The sequence below is a fragment of the Mustelus asterias genome, chromosome 18, assembly GCF_964213995.1.
Source record: "Mustelus asterias chromosome 18, sMusAst1.hap1.1, whole genome shotgun sequence".
NCBI classification, from domain to species: domain Eukaryota; kingdom Metazoa; phylum Chordata; class Chondrichthyes; order Carcharhiniformes; family Triakidae; genus Mustelus; species Mustelus asterias.
In genome coordinates, this window is record NC_135818.1 from 64,997,357 (window position 1) to 65,013,624 (window position 16,268).

A 16,268-nucleotide genomic window follows, 5' to 3' on the forward strand; every position below is an offset into this window, starting at 1 on the left:
AATGTGGCATCTGGCATCTTCTCATTCAGTTAAATGCAAAGGTTGCTGTCAGTGATTTGTTGCACATCCACTGGATCCTCATGGATGGAAATCAAATAGAAATCATTGATTTGATGTGAGCTTTTTGCACTCTTGGTCTTGCTGTAAAAACTGTTGAGACAGTTATACCCTGTTGAGCCAGTTTCAACTGGGTTTTTAGTGGCATATTGTTTAATGTTGTCTAACTTGCTGAATATATGAAACACTTTATAGGCTTTTTTTTCTAAAACCTGTTTGTACGGTATATACCAATGATAGACGATTCCACATCATTATCTCCAGTGAACTATCAGCATTTCTCCTCCATTTTCTTGAAAGCCTTAAATAAAAAACACATATGGGAAAAATGATCTATTTCTTGAATGTGTTATGTTGTTTGCTGAATCTTATCCAAAAAAGAGTGGGACAAGCCAGAAGCATAATGATCTTGTGTAATCATGGGTTGGCTATGATAATGAGAAGATAAAGTAAAAATATTCTTTTTAAGGAAGTTATCAAAAGCAGAGGAAATGATGGAAATAAAATAAGATGCAAAACTGATTGAAATACAAATTGACACTTCCATCTATATAAAATTCCCAATGTCTCAGAGCTTTACATGATGAATTACTTACATAATTGTTGACATTTTATGCAGACAAAATGCAATAGCAGTGCTGCATAAGTAATATCCTACTAATGACAAAATTAATATTAATCTGTATTTTTAACCGCAAGGCAGTTAGTCAGAATACCTTCTCTTGTTTGAATTGTGCTAACAAATCTTTAATGTCCACCTATACAAGCAAATGGGACCTGGTTTGCCATCTCATTCAAGATAACCTGCTTTGTTCTTGCTTGGCAAGTCATGCTTTGGACTGCTTTTGTTGTGTTTTAATGTATGTAAATGTTCCAATATGATCAATCACTTTGCCCCACACGCCCCACACCAAATCAAACTGGATTCTGATTAATTTCAGGGTTCATACATGTATGGTGACAACACAAACTGAATTTAAAAGGTTATTGTTTAAATGAACTGAAGCTAATTCAGAAATTAAGCAATTGCTAACAGTCTTTTATTTTTGAATGCCAGGAGTTTCACTGGTCTAAGGTAAGTAAATGGGAAGATTTTAATAAAGTTCAAACAGTTTAACACCTACATTCTTGCATCCTGATTAATTAAAAACATATATTACAAAGGGATCAGCAAGTGATCCTGTCTCCAGAGAAACAGGTCACTTTGCTGCCAAACTCTTGTTCAAGGAAGGAAAATTATATTTGTACTAGTACACATATTTTCGGTTAAGCATATGTTTCCTTTTATCTTTCCAGTTTACGTGACACTTCTGGAAAGATGTCACATAAATAAGTCACACTGTATACTGTTTACACATAGAATATCTGTCTAACATTATTACTCATAATTAGTATTTTTATGAACTTCCACAGTTTAAGAATGAGTATGCACTGATCAGTATTTTCCACTTGGTGTCACTCTTCATTATTACAAATAATCTCGAGGCTACTTTTTGTAACCTGCAAAATATACCTTTTCCAGATAGTATACAGACAATCATTTTAAAACGGAAGTGCATGTTGTGTTGAGATTTGTTATATAGTAGCCCAACAGAGGAACTAAGAGTAAAGAACCTTTGTATTTTTGTTTTCTTAGATCCAAGTTTGCTCAGTTCATAACTTCATATCTAAACTTATTGGAGGAAGATAGCAACTATGTTTCTCTTTGCATTCTAAATTTAAATGTTTGTTTCAGTATTTTTGGAATATTCATAAAACATAATGCATATTTAGTAGATAGTGATAGACTGGAAAGTTAGCAATATTTTTATTCGTGTAGCGACTGCAGAGATTGGAGAAGGTAATTGGTAGTGCTGGGTTAGATGAATCAATCTATTTAATCCATGTAGTTCTGTGTAAAAAGAGTAAGACAAAACAAAATCACTATATAATAAAGACCAGAGATTCACAATTTCTGACCTTTGTTTTTTATTACTTAATTTAAACATGAAACAGCCCCTAAAATTTGCATATTTTATTTGATCTGATTTTATTCTATCACCTATGTCAGGAACCTGCTAGATGTTGTGTATCCGTTAATTTATAACTTTGAAATCTGACAGCTTGTATAAGTTGCAGTCCAGACATCTTTCTTCCTATTATGGCATTTTGTCAAATTTATGTAACTTGTTCTATTATAAATTCCCATAAACTTAATCATGTAATCACAGAAGACGTCTACTTGTGCAACAAGTTTCTGAAAACCTTTTATCTAATTTTTCTTTGGAATTGAAATTTGTATCATGTCACAAATTAAGAGTAAACATTTTTAAATCACGATTTTATATTTAATAATTACATTTATTCATTCAATTATCGCATATATTTTAACTTTAATGTTTTTATTGAAGGCCTCAGTCTCTTCCAAAAGTTTGTAACTGACATTGGTATAATATACCATGTGAGGTGACTATAGATGGTATGATCTGAATACATGCATAGTAACTAATTTTCTAACATGCTTCATGTGTTTCTAAGTTTTTCTACTCTTCTTCTGCAAAGTAATTTGAATGAATAATTGAAGTCACATTAAAAACACTAATAAAGTAACATTTATGCAAAGTGGTTTTTTTTAAAGAGTGGTTGCATGTCTGAAAGAATCAAAAATAGCCTATTGGTTCCACAGCTGTAGCTTTTGTGTTCTATCAGTTTCAGAATGTGAATTAAACTGAAGATATAAATGTCATGTCCTCTTTTCCCCAAATTTGATCTCATTTCCAGAAAAATGAATAAAGTGGCCTTTTCCCTTGCTTTTCAAATATCCTTCGGTCAGTAGACCCCATGATTTTAAAGAAAGTTGAATCCAATTAATCAAAAACAAGCCATTTAATGTATCTTTTTCCAGCAGCTGAAATTCTGCTTTCCGGAACTTGTAACTAGCTTTTTCTTATTTTTAATATTGTTAAATCTCCTGCCTACCCCTGTTTCAAATGAGACTTATTTGCACCACAAATACTTGCATTGGGAGCACTTCAAAAAAGGTTCAATAGACTGATTCCTAGATGAAGGGGTTGTCTTATAAGGAAAAGTTAAGCAGGTTGGGTCTTTACTCATTGGAGTTTAGAAGAGTGAGTGGTTATCTTATTGAAATATATGAGGGGGCTTGACAGGGTAGATGCTGAGAAGATGTTTCCCCTAATAGGGAATCTAGAACTAGGGTTGCATTAGATAGATTTTTAACATCAGGGATTCAAGGGTTATGTGAGCAAGTGGGAATGGGGGGTTCAGGTTATAATCTGATCAGGTATGATCTTATTGAATTTTGGAGCTGGCTCCATGGATTAATTGCTTACTCCTATTTCTTATGATCTGAATACCGTATGTTTGAATATTGTTTCCCTGGAAGCTAATGTAACCGTACTATATGCCAGCTTAGTTCAGTTGGCTGGACAGCTGATTTGTGATGAGGAGCAACAGCATAGGTTCAATTCCTGTACCGGCTAAGGTTATTCTGAAGGCCCCATCTTCTCAACGTTGCCCCTAACCTGAGGTCAGGTTAAAATCCCTACCCATCACCTCTTCCCCCCCCTCAAAGAGGAGAGCAGTCGATTGTCCTCTGGGACTATGGCGACTTTCATTTCACTAAATGCAACTGGTTGTCAAGATCATTACTGCCCTGCTTGAGTACAAATGAAATGAAGAGATGAAAATCACTCCCATCATCCTATGACTTTACTTCAACAAAGGCTAGCATGTTATCTGTACATCTGTTACACTCCAGAAATTACACTTTGCAGCAGTAAAACATCTTAGGTTATTCATGGAACCATTTTTGTACATTTTTTCTGCAATCTCTCTTAAAAACTTATGCTTCCTAAAGTGTGATACTCAGAATTGGACACAGTACTGCAGTTGAGGTTGATCCAGAGTTTTGTAAAGCTTCATCATAACTTCCTTACTTTTGTATTCTAGACCTCTATTTATATAGCTCAGGTTACCATATACCTTTTCAACTACTTTCTCAACTTGCCCTGTTGCCTTCAATGATTTGTGCCCGTATATATCCATGTCTTTGAGGTCCTGCATCCTCTGTAACATTGTGCCGCTTATTTTACATTGTGCCTCCTCATTCTTCCTACCAAAATGTATCATTTCACACTTATTTGCATTATCTGCCCATTCCACCAACTGGTCTATGTCCCTTTGAAATCCATCATTATCTTCCTTACAGTCGCAATTCATTTACTGATTAATTTATTGAATGTGCATAAATGATCTGAATTTAGAAGAAAATACTGAATTTACTGAAAGGAAATTAGAATTATATAAAATTGTGAGATACTATTTTAAAGCATATTTATCACAGTGATGGCACAACACTGCACAATAGATGCCCTTAGCATGAAGATGGAACTTTGTCTCCACAAGGACCGTGTAGTGGTGACTCCTACCAGTACTAGCATAGCCAAGTGTATCTGCTAGTTGGTGAGGACAAGCTTAAGTAGGTTTTTCCCTCTCGTTAGTTCTCTCACCACCTGCCACAAATTCAGTCTGACAGCTGTATCTTTCAGGACTAGACCATTTCAGTCAGTAGTGGTACTAGCGAATCATGCTTTGCGGTGGACATTGAAATTCCTCAGTCCTTGCTGTTATCAGTACTTCTTCCAAATAGTGATGATTATGGTGATGCACTGATTTATTAGCACCTCCCTCACCTAATCAGCAGGAGATTTCCTTACCTGCTTTGACCTGATGCCATGAGACTTCATGGGTTCCTTAGTCCATTTTGAGGATGCACAGGACCATATATTCCTGATTGTACACCACTGTGCTGCCACCCTTGGTGGGCCAGTTCTGCCAGTGGGACAGAGCATACTCTGGGATGGTGGTGGATGAATCAATGACCCTGCCTGAAAAGGTTTGATTCTGTGAGAATGACTATAACAGAGTAGATGGGGAGAAACTGTTCCCATTGGTGAACGTGTTGAGATCCAGAGGAAACAGATTTAAATCAATTGACTATTTTGCCAATGTGACATGAGGAAAAGCTATTTTATGCAGCCTTTAGTTAGAGTCTAGAATGCACTGCATGAGTGTGTTGGAGGCAAATTCAACAGTGGCTTTCAAATGGAATTGGATAATTATCTGAAGAGAGAAATTTTTCAGAGTTATGGGGAAGGGGTGGGGCATTGGAATTAGCTGAGCTGCTCCTGCAGAAAATTGACATAGATTTGAAGAACGGAATGACCACCTTCAGTGATTTTATGTCTGGCTGTTGGTTGAGTTTGACAAAACTGAATGGAAAAGTGAAATTGAGAGAAAAGGAAAAGTTAATGGCAGATTTGAGAGAAAAAAAAATAAAGGAAAGAGGGACCAATCGTAAAACAATGTGGTGGGCATAAGGAAAATGGAAATTGGAAGAGGAAATGAAAGGCAGAGACTTAGGAAATGAGACAATGAGTATGAAAAGGTAACAGAAAAGTAAAGTATAATCCATTTTCAAGTGAACTTCTGGCAATGAAACTCCGCAACAGTGGCTTCATTGGTAGCCTGAGTCAGAAGGTTGTGGGTTCAAGTCAGGATTTGAACACAAAGTTCTAGCCTGATGTTCCAGTGCAGTACCGAGGGGGTGCTGTATTGTCATTTTTTTCAGATGAGACATTAAACCAAGGCCCCATGTGCCTACATGCTTGAGTGCTTACAAAAGATCCCACAGCACTATTACGAAGAAGAGCATGGAAGTTATCCCTGGTGTTCTGGACAACACTTATCTCTCAATCAACAGGTCAAAAACATTATTTGGTCATTATAACGTTGTTGGAAGTATGCTGTGGGCAAATTGGCTGCTGAGGTTCCTACGTTACAGCACTACCAATACTTTATAAGTACTTAAATGAAAGCAAGATACTGCGGATGCTGGAAATCTGAAATAAGACAGAAAATGCTGCAAAAACTCAGCAGGTCTGGCAGTATCTGTGAAGAGAGAGAAACAGCGATATGTTTCAAATCTGAAGAATCATACAGGCTGGAAACAACAGGGCAGAATTCTCCAGCCATACATGGTGGTGGGATTCTCTGGTCCTGCTGGCTGCACACCGCCTGCTGTGGGTTTCCAGGCCATGTGGTGTGACTTCAATGGGAATTCCCATTGACAGTGGTGGGACTAGAGGATCCCACCACCAGCGAATGGCACGCTGCCACCCCCCCTTCTCCCCACTGCTGAGGGGAGGCCTGAGAATTTTTCCGCTCTCTGGGTAGATGCTGCCAGACAGACCTGCTGAGTTTTTCCAGCATTTACTGCTCTTCAATTGGTTGTAAGGTGCTTGCGAACCTTTATTTGTGTCAAAGTTTATTTATTAGTGTCACAAGTAGGCTTACATTAACGTGACAATGAAGTTACTGTGAATATCCCCTCGTTGCAACACTCTGAACTCCTATTTGGGTACACTGAGGGAGAATTTAGCATAGCCAATGCACTTAACCAGCATGTCTTTCGGACTGTGGGAGGAAACCAGAGCACCCGGAGGAAACCCACGCAGACATGGGGAGAATGTGCAGACTCCGTGCGGACAGTGACCCAAGCTGGGAATTGAACCCGGGTCCCTGGCACTGTGAGGTAGCAGTGCTAATCACTGTGCCACATTGTTGATTTTATTTTAATTTTTGCATTGCGGAAATTGTCAGTCGGCAGTGGCAACACTTGGGACTAAAAGTGAAAATGCTGGATAATCTCAGCAGGTCTGACAGCGCCTGTAAGGGGAGGAAAGAGCTGACGTTTCAAGTCCAGATGATCCTTTGTCAAAGGCAGTACTTGGGGGTTGGCTGGCTGGTGATGGGAAGTGTATTTCGAAACGCGCTCTTGGTGTGTGAGTGAGGGAGGTTTGGGGCGAGTGGCGGCCCGTAGTTCCCCGGCTGCTGCGCCGTTGCTGAGACACCGGGAGGCCGGAGGAACCGGGCGGCAGGGATGGAAATAGGAACCGAGATCAGCCGCAAGATCAGGGTGAGTGGCAGCCGGCGGGAGGGAGGGAACTCGGGGGGCCCAGGTGAAGTTTGCAGCGGGAGGAGATGCTGGGCCTGCCGGAGGGGGGAGTCTCTTGGTGTCCTTGTTGTGGGCTTGCGGCCTGCGGGAGGTGAGGAGGGGGATTCAGCAGCTCCACAGTTACCGGGATCGCTCCAGGAATAATGAGTGTGTGTCAGAGAGAGGAGGAGGAATCACCCACTCAGACTGGCCTCGAATCTCAACACCTTCAGTTGTTTTTGATAAGGAAGAAAACAATTTGACTATTGGATTTCGGACTTGAAACGTTTACTTCAATCTGAGCCCCTCCGGTTGTTGGTTTTTTTTTCTATCTAATTTTGAAAATCTTTCCAAGTCTGTCCCCCTCAGCTCTCTCTCTCTTTTCCAGTTTAGACAATGGGGAACACAAACAAAAGTTGTTGTTTGGCCTAAGTTTGCATTTTGGATATTGGCCTAGAATCATGTCTGTTGTGCAACAAAAAATCTTGCTGATTTGCCCCCCCCCTCCATCTGTCCACTTTCCAGTGAAGACTACAAGGTGTTTTTTTCCCCTCAAAGAGAAAGCAAACTGTCCCCATTTTTTAAAACTTGTGGAATGTGGGCAAGGCTGTCATTAATGCCCATCCCCTAATTGCCCCTGACAGGGTAGTGTTGAGCTGTCGCCTGAACAACTGAGTGGCTTGTTAGGTCATTTGGGGAGGGCAGGATGGAATGCTGGCACAGTGGTTAGCACTGCTGCTTCACAGCGCCAGGGACCTGCGTTCGATTCCCAGCTTGGGTCACTGTCTGTGCAGAGTCTTGCATGTTCTCCCCATGTTTGCGTGGGTTTCCTCCAGGTGCTCCGGTTTCCTCCCACAGCCTGAAAGACATGCTGATTAGGCGCATTGACCATGCTAAATTCTCCTTCAGTGTACCCGAACAGGCGCCAGTGCGTGACGACTAGGGGATTTTCATAGTAACTTCATTGCCATGTTAATGTAAGCCTACTTGTGACACTAATAAATAAGCTAAACCAAAACTAAATAATGTTGAGTTGACCATATAAAGATGGCAGACTCCTTCCCTAAGAGACAACCTAGTAGTTGTGTGATCACATTACTGTCTTTTTAGCTTTTTGCTTCAGATATTTTTATTTCTTAACTCAATTTAACTTCCCAGACTTCCATGGTGGGATTTGAGTTCACATCTCGGGGCCTTTAGTTCAGGCCTTGGGGTTATTATTAATTCAGTGTTGTAACCACGATTGTATTGTTGCCAAGTATTGTGATGTACTCTTGCTGAGCTTGGCTAGATTCCTGATTAAGCGCAGGTTACAGACAGAACTTGAAATTTTAGTGGTATTTACTACTCACTATCACTCGCTGATGCAATTTCCCACTGATTAAAAACGTAAGTGTTGCCCATTCAACCTTTAACATGGTGAAACATCTCAAGGTGCTTCGCAGAAACATTAGCAACAAAATATCTCTGTGCCAGAAAGCTTTGGATTTAAGTCCCATTTGAAGACTTGAGTACAGAAATTTAGGCTGACATTTCTGTGGAGTACAGCACTGTTGGAGATGCTGTCTTTTGAATGAGATGTTAAATTGACATCCCAATTGCCTGCACATTTAAGATCTCTTGACGTTATTTCGAAGAGGAGCAAGGGAGTTATCCCTGGTGCTCTGGCCATAAATGACCTTCAATCTTCACACAAAACAATTATCTGTTCACTATCACATTGTTTGTGGAGCTTGCTGTGTGTAAACTTTCTGTTGTGCTTCCTATATTCTGCACTGTAGATAATAGGGATTCTATGAACATTACAACAGTAACTGTATTTAATTGAAATTTTGTTGGAGCAAAGTTTTAAAGGTTATCTTAAAGGAAGAAAGGACTGTTTAGGGAGAGAATTCCAAAGTTTGAGTCCTTAACAGCTAAAGACGTGGTCCCCAATGATGTAAAAATGAAAAGTGAATATCCCAGTGAAGAAATGGAAGAGTGCAGAGATCTCTGAGGGTTATAGGTCTGGTGAGGGTTACCGATTATAGGAAAGGGTTGTGGAGGCTGTGGAGGGATTGGAAACATGGATAAAAATTTAAAAATTGAGGTGTTGTTTAACTGGGGATCAGTATAGCTAAACAGCCATGGGCGAAGATTGAATGGGACTTATGTGAGTTAGGATGTGCAGCAGAGTTTTGGATGGGCTTAGGGCAAATGGAACATACAAGGAGGCTGTCCAAGAATGCATTGGAATATTCAAGTCTAGAAGTAACAGCATGGATGAGAGTTTCAGCAAGAAATGAATTGAGGCAGGGAGTAAGTTGGAGCTGGAAGTAGGTGGTTTTAGCGGTGGTCAAATATGTGCTTGGAAGCTCATCTCGGGCTCAAGTATGGCACCAAGGTGAAAAGTCTTGTTCAACCTCAAGCAGTTGTCATGTAGAGATGTGGCATCAGCAGCCAATGACCAGAATTTCTAGCAGGGATTAAAGCTCTATATCTTCACCTGCCCACTTTTGTTCTGTAACACTGGAGATCCTTGTCTAACAAAAATGTCAAAATAGCCAAAATACTGCGGATGCTGGAAATTTGAAATATAAGCTAAGCACTGGAAATACTCAGCAGATATGGCAGCATCTAGCTAGAATGGAGTCTAGTCGGGGAGACTGTTCCACCTAGTCCACAAATGTGATCTGGAGCTTCTGGTTGCTTGACATTTTAATTCAACATCTTGCTGTCAAAGCCATGTTCTTGTGCTTGGCATGTTACGTTGTTCCATTGAAGCTCACGCAAGCTTGAGGAACAGCGCCATGTCTTGTGATTAGGCACCTTACAGCCTTTTGGACTCAACATTGAAGTTCAACAACCTCAGATTGCAAACTCTCTTTTATTTTGACTTTTCTTTGCCAGTGCTAGTCGCTATCGTGTTGCCGGTCTCTATTGTGTTTTCATGATTTTACTTTCAGAGAGAGCTGTTTGTTATTCTGCCATTAACACTCACTCTGGATCACAACCCATTAACCACATCCTTTACATTTTGTTCTGTGATATTTTGTTACTTAATCTTTCCTGTTCTTTACCCTATCCCAGACCTTTTCTTTTGCTCTTTCCTCTCCCCCGCCCTTCCACACCATCTCTTTTCTACTTCCCTCAGTTCTGAAGCAGAATCATATCCAACTCAAAATGTTAACTCTTTCTCCACAGATGCTGCCAGACCTGCTGAGTATTTCCAGTACTTTCTGTTTATATGAAAAATAAATCAATCTCTGGTTCGAAATTTTCAATTGACCTAACCTCACCATCTTTTTGGGAAGGGAGTTCCAGATTATCACCACTGCAGTTTTTGTTATTACAGGAGCTCTGCTCCTCACATTGTTTACGTGTCTACGTGTTTAATTAAGCAGTGTTGAATTAAGGAAATAAAAGACAATGCAGAATTATTTGGGATTCATTTTATTGTTGGTGCTCATTTCTAAAATGCAATATTTAAAAATAGGCTCTGATTTGAATTGCAATAAACTGTGAAGTAAGAGATGCTTAAAAGCAAATTTATATTTTATTCTGAATATTTTGTTCTCTAAATTGTCTGATAACACTTACTATTAAATAGGTAAACCATATTGGCCATTTCTCTCCACTTACAATATCAAGCAAAACTCTGTATTTAAATAATATTGCTGTCCCTACATCACAAAGAACAAAGAAAATTACAGCACAGGAACAGGCCCTTCGGCCCTCCAAGCCTGCACTGACCATACTGCCCGACTTAACTAAAACCCCCTACCCTTCCGGGGACCATATCCCTCTATTCCCATCCTATTTATGTACTTGTCAAGACGCCCCTTAAAAGTCACTACAACATCTGCTTCCACTACCTCCCCTGGCAGCAAGTTCCAGGCACCCACTACTCTCTGTGTAAAAAAATCTGCCTCGTACATCTCCTTTAAACCTTGCCCCTCGCACCTTAAACCTATGCCCCCTAGTAATTGACTCTTCCACCCTGGGAAAAAGCTTCTGACTATCCACTCTGTCCATGCCTCTCATAGTCTTGTAGACTTCTATCAGGTCTCCCCTCAACCTCCGTCGCTCCAGTGAGAACAAAAGATTCTCTTAATGATAGCTGTCATTGGCTAGGATTGGCACCAAAATTATTAGAATTGTGCTTCAAATTATGCCACCTTTACGCCTATTCTGTTTGGATGGGTGGCAGATGGATCCATGAAGAATGTTATAGATAAACATATTTCATCTGTCTTTCCCTTTCCATTTGTCTTAATTTCTATTTTTCAATGGAATTAGCCAAAATAAACAGGCATTTATGAAAGGGAAATCATGTTTGATAAAATCTACTGCTTTTTTTGAGGATGTAACCAGCAGAATAGAAAAGGATTAGTGAACCAGTGGATGTGGTAAATTGGGAATTTCAGAAAGCTTTTGATAAAGTCACATATAAGAGGTTAGTGTGCAAAATTAAAGCACATGGAATTGGGGATAATATATTGGCATGGATTGAGAATTGGTTAGCAGACAGGAAAATAATGTAGGAATAAATGGGTCTTTTTTGGAGTGGCAGGCAATGATTAGTGGGATATTGCAGCAATCAGTGATTGAGCTTCAGCTATTTACAATATATGTTAAAGATTTAGATGAAAGAATCAAATGGAATATTTCCAAGTTTGCTGACGGTACAAATCTTAGTGGGAATGTGAATGGTGAGGAGGATGTTAATAGACTTCAAGACGATTGAGACAAGTTGAATGAGTGGGCAAATACATGGCAGATGCAGTATAATGTGGATAAGTGTGTAGTTATCTAATTTGGTAGGAACAACAGAATGCCAGAGTATTGTTTAAATGGTGATAGACTGGGAGATCTAAATGTGCAAAGGGACCTGGCTGTCCTTGTACACCAATCACTGAAAACAAGCATGCAGGTACAGAAAGCAGTTAGGAAGGCAAGAGAACTTGAGTACACGAGCAAAGATGTCTTACTGCATCTGTACAGGATCTTGGTGAGACCACACCTCAAGTGTTGCATGCAGTTTTGCCTAAGAAAGGATATACTTGCCATAGAAGTGCAGCAAAGGATCACCCGACTTGATTCCTGGGATGGCAGAATTGTTGTACTAGGAGAGATTGGATCAACTAGACTGTATTTACTGGAGTTTAGAAGAATGATGGGGATCTGATTGAGACGTATAAATTCTGACAGAGCTGGACAGACTGGATGTGGGAATGATATTTCCTCTGGCTGGGGGTGTCTAGAACAAGGGGGTCACAATCTCAGGATATGGAGTACGCCATTTAGGATTGAAATGAGGAGAAACCTCTTCACTTAGAATTTGGTGAACCTGTGGAATTCTCTAGCTCAAAGGCAGTGGAGGCCGAGTCACTGAATATATTTAGAAAGAAATATATAGATTTCCAGGTTCTAAAGGCGTCAAGGGATATGGGGAGAGTGTGGGTGTAAGATGTCGAGATAGAGGATGCAGCTATGATATTGAATGGCAGATCAGGCTCGAAGGGCTGAATGTTCTACGCCTGCTCCTAATTTCTATGTTTCAATAGTGCTTTGTGGCTTGAAGATCTCCAGTCATTTTATTGACTTCCCCTCTTTTATCACTATGCATGTTTTTCTCCTTCTGCTTTATTTGTCCTTCCTGCTCTCCTGAGTTATTTGTGCTTCTCAGCCCTGCTGTTGCTTGATTTTTATTTTGATTTCTATTGGTATAAGATTTTGCAGGAGTATTTTTTTTCCTCCAAATGTCTTGTTCTTCTATCTGTTCTCATTTTTTGGAGTTTTAGAAGACCGTGCAGTAGATGTATATGTAAACTTTGTGAAATGATGCATGTTGTGATGTATAACATGGTGAGGCAGTATAAATGAAATGGTATTATTTTGACGAGGTGGTGGGATGCACGAACAGTGTGACCTGGCTTCCTTTTCTGCCCTATGATTTCCTCTGGTTGTGGTGATTGTAGACCTCTTCTACCATCAGTGTAGAAAAGATTCTGTTTTTTTCTTTGTCACTAATGTATATTGGCTGCTCATTCACATGTAGATTGTAGTTGACAAAAGTGGAAAAAATGAGATCTATTGAGAATAACTGGTTTTGTGTATTTTTTATATACTGTACAATATCTCTCTCTCTCTCCCCTATATTTGGGAAATGATTTGAATACTTTTACCACCTCTGCTATTTAAGACCCATCTGCAGATTAACTGACAAGTGCTATCTTGGTTCTTTGTGGAAATAGTCCATATTTCAGGTGTCTATTCAGGAGCAGCTGCTGCAAAACAGAAAGATGACAAATTACTTTACTGTGGGCTGTGGGCAGGTTTAATTAATCCTCTGCTTCCAATATGGACATTGTAACTTTATCTTCCCTTTTTAACAATTTGGCTTGCAGCTGGGAAGTAACTTTCCAATGACAGTGCTGCCTCAATGTGTGATTTTAGTTGCCCCTTATAGGTACTGAAACAAAATATAAAATTCAATGAGTAAGTAGAATCTACGAGCCTGTTTTCATTTCTGTAATGTCCATGAGGAAGACATTTCAAAGTACAGCATATGAAGAGGGGGAGGCATAGTGGGCACTGAATGGGTAGGTTCAGAGTTTGCAATAGGTGAGGAATGCAATTCACTTAATCTTGGTTCATCCATCGAGAAACACCCTATAGTTCTCCTGTTATTAAATCCAGTTGCTTATAAATGATTTATAAGTGACTTAATTGTCACTTGGACAAGTGTGTAGTATAAAGGATCTGGTAAAAGGTTTTTGTGGAACTGGAAAACAGTACTGTCCACAGTGTGATGTAAGGAGACACATGACCTGAGGCTAAAATCATTTATGGATTGGACAGAGACCTGTGTAGAAGCAAGCATGGAGTTAGCTCATAGCTTGGACCATGTACCCAGTATGCATGCACACAGTTATGTGGTATCAATAAACTTTTGATGTTCAACCCAACAAGACTCAGAACCTCTTTGCGAGACCTATTGAATATACAATGGGATTCAAGGGAGAGTAGCAAATTGGATCCATAGTTGGCTTGGTATCATGAAGCAAATGGTAATAATTGACAGGTGTTTTTGCAACTGAAAGGCTGTACCAGGTTCCTCTTTGCAGTTTATATTACCAATTTAGACTCCATCGTAGGGGCATTATTAAGTAGTTTGCAGATGTTACAAAAACTGGCTGTTTGGATGAAAGTGAAGGGGAAAGCTTTAAATTGCAGGAAGAACTAAATAGTCAATTGGGAAGAAAAGTGAAAAATGGAATACAATCCAGAGAAGAGAGAGATTTTGGGAGGTGCAAAAGGGAATACACAACTATGTCTAAAGGTAGCAGGACAGGTTGAGAAGGTGGTTAGGAATGCACTTGCTTTCCTTTATTAGCCAAGTCATTTGAATATAAGACCAGGAATGTTTTGCTAGAACTGTACACCGCAGTTCATTAGACCACAGCTTGAATAATCTGCACAGTTCTGGTCACCATATTACAGGAAGATTGTGATTGCATCGGAGGTTGCAAAGGAAGTTTACAAGAGTGCTGCTTGGACTGGAGTAGTTTTAGCTATGAGGAAAGATTGGATAGGCTGGGATTGTTAACCTAGGAACAGAGGAGGCTGAGGGGGTGACTTAATTGAGGTGTAAAAAAAATGTAATGAGGGTCCTAGATGAAGTAAATAGGTTCAAAGGCAGAAAGTTTTAAAAAAACTGGAGGAATAGGTTAATTGGTAAAATAATTAGAGGGGAGATGAGTGGTAGGGACCTGGAGCACTCTGCCTGAAGCTGTTGTGGAGGCAGAAACCCTCCCCATTACTTCAGAAGTACTGGGATATCTACATGAAGACCATGATCTGCAGGGTTATAGAGCAAAAATGTATTGATTATCCACATATCGGAGCTCCATACAACTACATTCTTCAATTCTGCCATCTTGCCCTTCAACGATCTTAATTGTCCCACTTTTTGCAGCTGTGCCTTCAGTTGTCTGAGGTTCTAGGTCTTAAGACCTAGAATTGCCTACAGCCATATTAGACTGAAAACCTTTGATCTCGGAAGCTAAGCAGACGCAGGTCTGGTTGGTACTCGGATGGGAGACCACCTGGGAATACCAGGTGCCGTAAGCTTTTTACTTCCTGGCAGGGATGAAACCATGATCAGATGGGGGACGAGGCTAGCCCATTGCACTGGGGGTGTGGTGACGCCTGCGATGGTGGTTAGCCTAGGCTAGGGTAGAGTAAAGGATCAGGGTAGCCAATGGGATTAAATGGAGGCTTTACCTGATGCAATTTTTCAAAACCATCTCGGCCTCTTCATTAAGGTGAAGCATCAGATCAAGCCCGGGAGGGGCGCAGTGCCTCACCCTGTTAGCTTGGATATTGTTTGATCAAACCCAAAATGGGGTGCAATGTTTGTCTTGTCAGTTTGGATCTTGTTTGTCCTTGATGTGGGCACCGTGAATTGGATTCAATTTGAATTGGGTTTTTTGGTTGGAATAAAAGTACTGAAAGGTACCAAAAAAAACCTAGAATTCCTTCCCTAAATCTGTTTCTTTCCTCCTTTAAGATGCTTTTTAAAATCTACCTCTTTGACTAAATTTTTAGTCACCTGTCCTAATCAGTGCAGAATTTTTGTTTCACAAGACATTTTAATTATAGTGCAAGTTCCATATAAATACAAGTTGGACACTTTTAACCTGAACATTGTTTAGCAATGCTTGTAAGTTCCTGGTTTAGTGTTTGATTTGCTCAAAATAAATTAATCTGCTTTAATTTTCAGACTGCCATTAAAGGAAAACTGCAGGAGCTTGGGGCCTATGCAGGTATGCTGTTCAATTTCTGTTAATGATAATGCACATTCTCTAAATAATTACAATTCTGTGGTTACATCATTTTAGAGCAAAATCCCAGGAGAACATTGGCTAATTTTATTTCTCTGTTAAAATTTAGATCACTAATGGTGAATACGCACTTTTCACTGCAAACATGTACCATTGAAAATTTGACACATTTTCTTAAGGGTTTATGTAAAGTTTCACAATTATCACATCAACTGACTATTCAGGCAAAATGTAGTAATCAACTAAATGGACCTGGAAGGTGTTAACTTTAAATTGGTTTTAAGCATGACCAAAAACATCAAGATGTATTGGATAAAATGCTGATGGTAGGCTGCTGTAATATTATGAACATTTTTCCACAAAATTAATATTAACAAATGCAGTAA

The 16,268-nt window shown here is 39.7% G+C and overlaps 1 protein-coding gene across 2 annotated transcripts in view; it reads left to right on the forward strand.

Annotated features, from left to right (window-relative positions):
- Positions 1-6,842: 6,842 nt before the first annotated feature.
- The window catches only part of zc3h14 (zinc finger CCCH-type containing 14), a 32,413-nt gene continuing 22,987 nt past the window's right edge, over positions 6,843-16,268 (forward strand). Inside the window, exons 1-2 of one of the 2 annotated variants that reach the window (XM_078234194.1) lie at positions 6,843-7,036; positions 15,822-15,864. In XM_078234194.1, the coding sequence (XP_078090320.1) occupies positions 7,001-7,036; positions 15,822-15,864 (79 nt within the window). In that variant the 5' untranslated portion in view covers positions 6,843-7,000. The remainder of the gene's footprint in view (positions 7,037-15,821; positions 15,865-16,268) is intronic. The other variant, XM_078234195.1, reaches the window with a different exon arrangement.